Source organism: Balaenoptera ricei, chromosome 16, assembly GCF_028023285.1.
Source record: "Balaenoptera ricei isolate mBalRic1 chromosome 16, mBalRic1.hap2, whole genome shotgun sequence".
In the NCBI taxonomy this organism is placed as follows: Eukaryota; Metazoa; Chordata; class Mammalia; order Artiodactyla; family Balaenopteridae; genus Balaenoptera; species Balaenoptera ricei.
The window spans coordinates 63,645,227-63,655,429 of NC_082654.1; the positions used below are offsets into that span (position 1 = coordinate 63,645,227).

At 45.0% G+C, this 10,203-nt stretch overlaps 1 protein-coding gene across 3 annotated transcripts; it reads left to right on the plus strand.

Moving 5' to 3' along the window:
* The first annotated feature begins 488 nt into the window (after positions 1-488).
* PCBD1 (pterin-4 alpha-carbinolamine dehydratase 1) lies at positions 489-5,239 on the plus strand. Of its 3 annotated transcripts, XM_059899533.1 has the most exons (5): positions 489-592; positions 3,153-3,284; positions 3,820-3,900; positions 4,669-4,803; positions 4,899-5,239. In XM_059899533.1, exons 1-4 carry the CDS (start codon positions 590-592, stop codon positions 4,765-4,767), a joined length of 315 nt encoding a protein of 104 aa, XP_059755516.1. In that variant the 5' UTR covers positions 489-589; the 3' UTR covers positions 4,768-4,803; positions 4,899-5,239. The 3 variants fall into 3 exon arrangements, with proteins under 3 accessions (XP_059755516.1, XP_059755515.1, XP_059755517.1); XM_059899532.1 differs by having other exon boundaries at positions 4,669-5,239; XM_059899534.1 differs by lacking the exons at positions 4,669-4,803; positions 4,899-5,239 and adding an exon at positions 3,982-4,653.
* Positions 5,240-10,203: the final 4,964 nt, after the last annotated feature.

The following is a 10,203-nucleotide window of genomic DNA, read 5'->3' on the forward strand; positions in this document are numbered from 1 at the left end:
GGGCAATTTTGCTGAGTGAAAGAAGGCAGATATAAAAAGAGTATAATTTGTATGATTTCCATTTACATAGCATTCTAGAAAATGCAACCTAATCTATAGTGAGGAAGCAGGTCAACAGTTGTCTTGAGTTGGGAGGAGGCAACTTAGGGGTTATGGCTATGTTCATGATCTTTATCGTAGCGATGGTTGCACAGATACATACATGTCAAAACGCATCAAACTGTACACTTTAAGTATGTGCAGTTTACTGTGTGGGTCAATTTCTCAATCAGGTGTTTTTAGAAAAGAAAAAGTAATCTCGCGCCCAGGGTCACACAGCTGGTAAGTGGCAGAGCGCGATGCAATTGCTGGAGTCCACGTTTGGAGCCTGGGTCCTTAATCCCCGAGCTCCCTGCAACGTCGGCACGGAGGAAAGTGCTGGAAGGCAGCCCCAGCTGTTGTTAATGATTACCAGTGGGCGGCCCCTTCCCGGCTGCGCTCCCGCCCCGGGGCGGCCCGAGCGCCGCCCCGCGCGACGGCTTCCCACTGCGCTGGGCGTCTCGCTCGTCTGCTCCGCCGCCACCAGCTGCTGCTCGCGTCCGCGCCCGGCATGGTGAGGGAGTTGGGGGATCACGCGCCGCCGCCGTCGGGGCGTCCGGGTTAGGAGGGGGCGCGCGGGAGGGGCGGAGGAGAGCCAGGGGCCCGCGCTGGGTCCCCGCCCAGGCCAGAGGACGGCGCCTGGAGGTGCGGGGCGGTGGGGGGGGGGGGGTCCGTCCCTCCGAGGCCTTCGCAGAGCAGCCGCGCGCCGGGCTGGGAGAGTCGGGGTCTCTGTCCCACCCCCGCCCCCGAGTGGTGCCCCCTGGGAAGCTGAAGACGGGAGAGGGGCGGTGGCAGGTCCGGGTTACACCTAGGCGGGAGCCCAGGCCAGAGCCCGCGCGGGGCCTCAGTGCCGCCTTTCTGGGCGGGGTGGGGAGGGGCAGCATAGTGAGCCCAGGACATAGTTCCCCTTGGTGGGGAGGTTCTGTCCTGTTTTGGGGGCTGGGGTAGGGGCAGGGGGGCGGGGGGTGCCGAGGAGGGGCGACTGAATTTGCGTGTGCCTCTGTCTGCCTGTTTACTGCCCTTCTCGCTTGCTCTTCTGCTAAGCCCTCTGTGCTGTCCCCCGACCTCAGAGCCGGCCCCTGGCTCCTAGTTTGAGGCCTGTGCCCAGCAATGGGGACATGGTTGCTCAGGGTCACCCGCCCTCCAGGGTGAGCTTTCCTGGAAGGGAGTCTCAGCTTCAGAGGTGAAGGTGAGCCTGCGGGGAAGCTTCTAGACCCAGGAAGCTTTACTAAACAGCAGAGTGTTAGGCCCAAAAGCATTAGGAGCGGTCGGGACTGTGGTGCCACCTGGGAGGGCACTTTGAAGGCTACGGCTCAGATGGAGGGGAGGTGGTGGGTGAGCTGATTGTGAGGTACACTGAGGCCCCAAAGCCGCAGGGCGTGGGTAATCAGTAACCCCTCTGCACACTCCCAGAGGCCCAGGCTGAGTCCAGGCCTGACCTGTGATTTACTAAGCAAACACCACCCCTGACCCCTCTCTGATCCCAGATTTCAGAGGGACTTGTCAGTTCAGCCCCAGGCTGTGAAATGTAGGGGATTCCAGAAGACTCTAAAAAGGAGCCTCCTAGGAGCCCGCTAGTACCTGCGCACTCCCTTCAGAGCCAAAGAACTAAATGGTGGGTTCTGATGCCTCGGCTGCCATATGGTCACCCGGTTGGTTGCCTGGATACACGGACCAGGCTTATCAGCCACTGAGACAGGGTCAGCTGTCTGGGGGTTGGGTGGTGATGCAGATCTCGACTGCCCTCACTGGCCTTCCAGAGCCCAGGAGGGGAGACAGAGCCAGCCAGATCGGTCCAGAGAGAAACCGCACTTTCAGGAGGGAGAAAACGGCTATCAGAGCCCTGAAATGTTTTTCCAGTTCTGCCCCAAATCTGAGGGCCTGTCATAAGCTTACTTGCCCCAGGAAGTCTCTTTTTAAAAATGCAGATGATATTCCCTTAATAACAATGGAGTTTATTAAAATGTCTCCTGGCTCCTCTTGCTGATTCCTAAAGTGGAAGTTCTTGTGCCTTTATACCCATCAAGCCAGGGGAGATGAGTGCCCCAGGGCCACCTGGCTTCCAGTTTGCAGGCTGCTTCATAAAAGCTAAATTAACCTCCCTCGCATTCTCTTCCCAGGCCTAACTGATTTAATTTAGCACTCTCACTTTCCTGCCTTGGGTAGTTCTACTTCAGGGGCCTAAATTCTGGGATCCCTTAAGCTCCTCCACCTGGATCTTCTTAGAGGCTGGAACTGACCTTTGCTTTCTTCTGTTCTCCAAGAGAGGGTTCCACTCACGGCCTGAATTGTGCCAGTTTGGGCTGCCTCGAGGGCATTTTGCACAATAGGAAAATAGGCTGAGGCACTGGCTTTGCCATTTGCCCTTGGCCAAGTTACTTCTGCTTTGGGGACTGAGCTCTGTGGCTCCAGCTTCCCAAGCTGACAGAATAGAAAAGAAGGTGGAAATCTGAGAAACGTAGGCCTGGCAGCTGGGAACCAGAGGCTGCGTGGGAGTGTGGTTGGGATACCCATTAGGAGGTAGTGCCAGTGGTGTTTGACTGTGGTGTGGCTAGGAATCGCCTGGAGCATGTTTTAAGTGCTGGTTCCTTTGCCCAGCCTCAGGGATGCGGACACATGGACCCACCTTGAGAAAGATTCCTGTGCTTTTGCTGACTGAGGTTGGGGGGTGGGGGAAGAGAGGTCATTTCCCCTCTCTAGGCCTCAGTTTCCTCTTCAATACACAGCAACAGTAGGGGCTTGATTTACTTTTGCTCCCCCATGAACAAAAGAGACCTAGTTTTTTTACCGAGGGGGTGCCCTCTGTAAGGCTTTGGGGGCAGGGGTGGGGAAGGAGTGTTTCTCTGCCCCAGCGATTTGCATTACACCTCAGGACTCTCTGTTCTCTAAGAACCTATCAGTGCACCAGCCAGAGCCCCTCCTCCCAGTCTGTTGCTTTAGACCAGCTGCCCTTTGACTGTGCCACCAGAACTGCCAGTGGAGGCTGGCTAACTTTCCCCAAAGGTCCAGAGCCCTCTCTTTTGTCCTGTGAAAAAAACGAATGCCCTTGGTCTTCTGTGTTTTCCCTCTCCTAGGCTGGCAAAGCACACAGGCTAAGTGCTGAGGAGAGGGACCAGCTGCTGCCAAACCTGCGGGCCGTGGGGTGGAACGAGCTGGAAGGCCGGGATGCCATCTTCAAGCAGTTCCATTTCAAAGACTTCAATCGGGTATGGCATCAGGGTGGGACAGAGTTTCCTGAGACTGGGGCTGATCGGGGTCACACTCCAGAACGTGTTCCTTCCCTTAAAGTTCTGATAGCCAAGACTGTCCGATGCTCCGCTAATCCAGTTTACTTGGAAAGCGTCCTCCTTGGGGATTGGAGAGGGCAGAGGTGGGTCTTGGGCTCTCCATACCTGGAACTTTTAGAAACAATCCTCAGAGAAGACAGTTCAAGTGGGAAGCAGATGCACGTTTGAAGACATTTTAGTAGATAACCAAAAGATTGGCGAAGACTCAGAAGCTCTCTGGGGTTTCCACCTTGTTAGTGGTCCTGGTAACAAGACTTCCTACTGCAGAAGGACCGCCTCAAACTCCAGCCTCAGAACCAGTGGCACGGTGCTAGGCGGAATGCTGAAAGCTAGAAGGGTCACCTTGTAGGGAGCGAGGCAATCCTCCTGCACCTGGGCCTTACACTGGCCATAAAAGGGGGCCCAACAGTCCTCTCTTTCAGGACACTAACCTGGGTCTCACTTCATTAAACAGGCTTTTGGCTTCATGACAAGAGTGGCTCTTCAGGCTGAGAAATTGGACCACCATCCTGAATGGTTTAACGTGTACAACAAGGTGAGTGATACATGCCTAGAACTCCAACTCATTCTGAAGGCCCCTTCCTTGGACTTGACTGTGAGCTCTCCTCACCCATAGGTCGACTGTCCGCTCCTGTTCATTTCATCTGCTTCCTAGGATCGACATAAACACCCCTAGAAAATATTCAGTCTCACTACAGGTTAAAGAAAAGCAAATTGAAACACTAGTGAGACAACTTGTGGGTTAAGTAGACATTAAGAAGGCAAATCCTAAAGAAGGAAAGGCTGTGAGAACCAGGCATATTCACTGTTAATAGCTCTAAAGGGCTGGCATTTTCTGGAGGTATGGAAGAATGAAAAAGTAATAAACTTGAACTGAGAATACCCATGCGCACCAAGGAGATCAGCCTGTCTGCTGAATGAATGGGAACAGTCATTAAATGCCTATCATGAACCAAGAGCTATGCTGGACTCTTTCTAAAAACATTAAGGCTGGAAGTGATGATCTGTAAATGGACAGTGTTTAGGAGTTGGTTTGGGGTCTTGTCTTTGGCTTTTAGGTTGCTCTTGATATTTGGATCTTTCTTTTCTTATCCTATGCTGTGGTTACCAGTGTTTATGGAGGTGTAATAGAAGACAGTTTTGCACTGATGTTAAAGACTCGTCAGGAAGGCAGCCCCCAGGAGAGGGGTTAGTGTCTGGTTACACTTCTTGGTGTGGCTGAGCCCAGGAGCTGGTGACTCTCTCCTGCTCTTAGGTGCAGTCGGTGGAATCAGCTGGCCCCGAATCTCTGGTTTTGTTTCAGGTCCACATCACCCTGAGCACTCATGAGTGTGCGGGCCTTTCAGAACGGGACATAAACCTGGCCAGCTTCATCGAGCAAGTAGCAGTGTCCATGACATAGACCCTGCCCTTCCTCTCTGAGTTCTTCAGGGGAAAGGTGGGACTGAACTGGGGATCCAGAGAGGGAACTGGGGAGCCCTGAGATGTTGGTGCAGTCAGAAAGGCCAAGTTGACCCCGCTGCTTCCATTTAGGGGCAAGTCCTTGCCGTGGAAGGAGAGGCCAACATTACTGCCAGGACGAGGAACTTAGACCGTTTTTCCCCACGCCACTCTCGTCCTCCTTGGGGCTCTGTGACATGTATATTGATTTGCATAAGTTCTTCCCTTTCTTTACAACTTCCCAGCAACAGTAATGATTTTCTTTCCTGGCTGTGTCTTGCTCTCTTTCTGATTCATTTCCCAAGAAGCTGTGATAGAAGCTGTGTTTAAGATAAAGTTTTATCTTAGAAACCAGTAACCTAAAGCCATCCTCATCCTGTGTGACAAATACCCATGTGCTTTTACGCCTCAAATAAAAACACTGTTTCACTTGGCCTCAGGCTCTAGAATCTTCTTTTCCACAAGTCAATCCAAATCGGAGTCAACAGGCATTTAAAGCACCTACTTTGTGCAAGACAGAGTTCAGGCCGCTAGGGGGAAAGGGGACCAGAGCACCCTGCCTTTTAAGCTCCTTATTGTCTCAGGGAAATAAGTAGAAAAATAGTTAACTATTACTAGGCAGCATGAATGAAGTTAACGCCAGATGCAAAGATAAGAAATGAGTTAACGAACACAAAGTGATGCACAAGGGTGAATCAGAAGGCTTCATTTCAGTTCTGCCTCCAAGACCTGATTAGGATTCTGGAGGCAGAGGTAACTGAGGGAGCATCTTGAAAAGATAAAGGTTAGCCGGACATTTATATGCATGGTGGAACCTACGACTAGATCTTCTTCCCAGCCTGCAGGATCCAACACATGGAGATCTCTCTTTTTTTTTTTTTTTTTTTTAACTTGAAGCATAGTTCATTTGCCAATTTGCCATACTGTGTAAGTTTCAAGTGTAAATCAAGGTGATTCGGTTATATATATGTGTATGAGTACATATGTATACACACACACATATATATACAGAAGTATGTATATCTTTTTTATACTTGTCCATTAAAGGTTATTACAAAATATTGAAGATAGTTCACTGTGCTATACATACATCCCTGTTGTTTACATATTTTATATATGGTAGTGTGTATCTGTTAATCACATACTCCTAATTTATCCCTATCCCACTTTACCCTTTGGTAATGGTAAGTATGTTTTCTATTACTGTACGTGTTTCTGTTTTCTAATAAGTTCATTTGTACTATTTTTTATATTCCATATATAGTGGATATCATATGATATTTGTATCTGTCTGATTTCAAGTAGTAAAATAATCTCTAGGTCCATCCATGATGCTGCAAATGGCATTATTTAATTCTTTTTTATGGCTGAGTAATATTCCATTGTGTGTGTGTGTGTGTGTGTGTGTGTGTGTGTGTGTGTGTTTGTGTATCACATCTTCCTTATGCATACAGCTATCAATGGACATAAAGGTTCCTTCCAAGTTTTGGCTATTGTAAATAGCACTGCTTAAATATTGGGGTGCGTGTATATTTTCGAATTAGAGTTTTCTCCAGCTATATGGCCAGGAGTGGGATTGCTGGATCATATGGTAACTCTATGTTTAATTTTTTACGGAACCTCTATACTCTTCTCCATAGTGCCTGCACCAATTTATGTGCCCACCAAGAGGGTAGGAGGGTTCCTTTTTCTCCACATCCCCTCCTGCATTTATTATTTGTAGCCTTTTTGATGATGGCCACTCTGCCCGATTGTGAGGTGACAGCTCATTGGAGTTTTGACTTGCATTTCTCGAGTAATTAGTGATGTTGGCCATCTTTTCATGTGCCTATTGCCCACTCGTATGTCTCCTTTGGAGAAGTGTCTTTGAGGTCTTCTGCCCATTTTTTTTTTTTGAAATACTGATTTTATTTTAAAACTATATTATAATAACAATGATTTTTAAGATTCAGATCCATATTTATATGGCTTCAATTTCTATTGACGTATCTTTCATGAGTTGTGTCTTTTGATTTATCTCTCTGTGGCATGCATACATCCGTATTTTTTTGTTTTTTTTTTTCACACACACACACTGTATTTTATTTTTACAAGAGATAAATAGACTGACACCGAGCATTATACATGGATGACCACAACAAAAGCAACAATGATTGCAATTACCAAACATGAAACACACTCATACTATGTCATAATATTGACATTCAGTCCAGTAATGCTCCACTGTAACAGCTCCTTTACTTTGCAGTGGAAATTGATTTGTATATTCTTTGCCTCTGAGTCCTTGTGGGATTTTTTTTTTTTAATTCAAACAAAGTCACAAAAATTATACTCATCCTCATCAGTTCACTCAGTCCCATGTAATTAATTTTTTTTATCTTGATCTTTTGTTAGCACTTTTATGAGTTCATCAGTTTTTCATTAGAGTTCTGAAAATGATTATTCATTCAGTTCAGCAGTACAGTTACCAGAAACCTGTACTTGTCAGAGTCTTTTCCATGAATTTCTTGAAGATGAAACCCTTTTATAGGAACATATTTGCAAAAGCATCAGAGTACACCCAGAACTGTCTGTAAATGACAAAAGACTTAAAAATGACCACGGTTAAAGATTTGATGAAAGTTCATAATAATGCAGTTGACAAGAAAATTAGTTATTTCTGAGATACACATTTTAAAGTAATAACTAGGATTATGACTTATAACATTATACCAGAACATATAAGATTTTTAGAAATTTCATGTAATGTCTGAAACATTTATATTAACATATTTCCATACAAATAACCCAATGAAAGTTTAATATTAGTTGTTTTGTTTGTTTTTTTATACTGCGGGTTCTTATTAGTCATCAGTTTTATACACATCAGCGTATACATGTCAATCCCAATCGCCCAATTCAGCACACCACCATCCCCACCCCACTGCAGTTTTCCCCCCTTGGTGTCCATATGTCTGTTCTCTACATCTGTGTCTCAACTTCTGCCCTGCAAGCCGGCTCATCTGTACCATTTTTCTAGGTTCCACATACATGCGTTAATATACGATATTTGTTTTTCTCTTTCTGACTTAGTTCACTCTGTATGACAGTCTCTAGATCCATCCACGTCTCAACAAATGACTCAGTTTCGTTCCTTTTTATGGCTGAGTAATATTCCATTGTATATATGTACCACATCTTCTTTATCCATTCGTCTGTTGATGGGCATTTAGGTTGCTTGCATGACCTGGCTATTGTAAATAGTGCTGCAATGAACATTCGGGTGCATGTGTCTTTTTGAATTACTGTTTGCTCTGGGTATATGCCCAGTAGTGGGATTGCTGGGTCATATGGTAATTGTATTTTTAGTTTTTTAAGGAACCTCCATATTGTTCTCCATAGTGGCTGTATCAATTTACATTCCCACCAACAGTGCAAGAGGGTTCCCTTTTCTCCACACCCTCTCCAGCATTTGTTGTTTGTAGATTTTCTGATGATGCCCATTCTTACTGGTGTGAGGTGATACCTCACTGTAGTTTTGATTTGCATTTCTCTAATAATTAGTGATGTTGAGCATCTTTTCATGTGCTTCATGGCCGTCTGTATGTCTTCTTTGGAGAAATGTCTGTTTAGGTCTTCTGCCCATTTTTGGATTGGGGTGTTTGTTTCTTTAATATTGAGCTGAATGAGCTGTTTATATATTTTGGAGATTAATCCTTTGTCCGTTGATTCGTTTGCAAATATTTTCTCCCATTCTGAGGGTTGTCTTTTCGTCTTGTTTATGGTTTCCTTTGCTGTGCAAAAGCTTTGAAGTTTCATTAGGTCCCATTTGTTTATTTTTGTTTTTATCTCCATTACTCTAGGAGGTGGATCAAAAAAGATCTTGCTGTGATTTATGTCAAAGAGTGTTCTTCCTATGTTTTCCTCTAAGAGTTTTATAGTGTCCGGTCTTACATTTAGGTCCCTAATCCATTTTGAGTTTATTTTTGTGTATGGTGTTAGGGAGTATTCTAATTTCATTCTTTTACATGTAGCTGTCCAGTTTTCCCAGCACCACTTATTGAAGAGACTGTCTTTTCTCCATTGTATATCTTTGCCTCCTTTGTCATAGATTAGCTGACCATAGGTGCGTGGGTTAATCTCTGGGCTTTCTATCTTGTTCCATTGATCTATGTTTCTGTTTTTGTGCCAGTACCATATTGTCTTGATTACTGTAGCTTTGTAGTATAGTCTGAAGTCAGGGAGTCTGATTCCTCCAGCTCCATTTTTTTGCCTCAAGACTGCTTTGGCTATTCGGGGTCTTTGTGTCTCCATACAGATTTTAAGATGATTTGTTCTAGCTCCGTAAAAAATGCCATTGGTAATTTGATAGGGATTGCATTGAATCTGTAGATTGCTTTGGGTAGTATAGTCATTTTCACAATGTTGATTCTTCCAATCCAAGAACATGGTATATCTCTCCATCTGTTGGTATCATCTTTAATTTCTTTCATCAATGTCTTATAGTTTTCTGCATACAGGTCTTTTGTCTCCCTAGGTAGGTTTATTCCTAGGTATTTTATTCTTTTTGTTGCAATGGTAAATGGGAGTGTTTCCTTAATTTCTCTTTCAGATTTTTCATCATTAGTGTACAGGAATGCAGGAGATTTCTGTGCATTAATTTTGTATCCTGCAACGTTACCTTATTCATTAATTAGCTCTAGCAGTTTTCTGGTGGCAGTTTTAGGATTCTCTATGTATAGTATCATGTCATCCGCAAACAGTGACAGTTTTACTTCTTCTTTTCCAATTTGTATTCCTTTTATTTCTTTTTCTTCTCTGATTGCCGTGGCTAGGACTTCCAGAACTATGTTGAATAATAGTGGTGAGAGTGGACATCCTTGTCTCGTTCCTGATCTTAGAGGAAATGCTTTCAGTTTTTCACCATTGAGAATGATGTTTGCTGTGGGTGTGTCATATATGGCCTTTATTATTATGTTGAGGTAGGTTCCCTCTATGCCCACTTTCTGGAGAGTTTTTATCATAAATGGGTGTTGAATTTTGTCAAAAGCTTTTTCTGCATCTATTGAGATGATCATATGGTTTTTATTCTTCAACTTGTTAATATGGTGTATCACATTGATTGATTTGCGTATATTGAAGAATCCTTGCATCCCTGGGATAAATCCCACTTGATCGTGGTGTATGATCCTTTTAATATGTTGTTGGATTCTGTTTGCTAGTATTTTGTTGAGGATTTTTGCATCTATATTCATCAGTGATATTGGTCTGTAATTTTCTTTTTTTGTAGTGTCTTTGTCTGGTTTTGGTATCAGGGTGATGGTGGCCTCATAGAATGAGTTTGGGAGTGTTCCTTCCTCTGCAATTTTTTGGAAGAGTTTGAGAAGGATAGGTGTTAGCTCTTCTCTAAGTGTTTGAT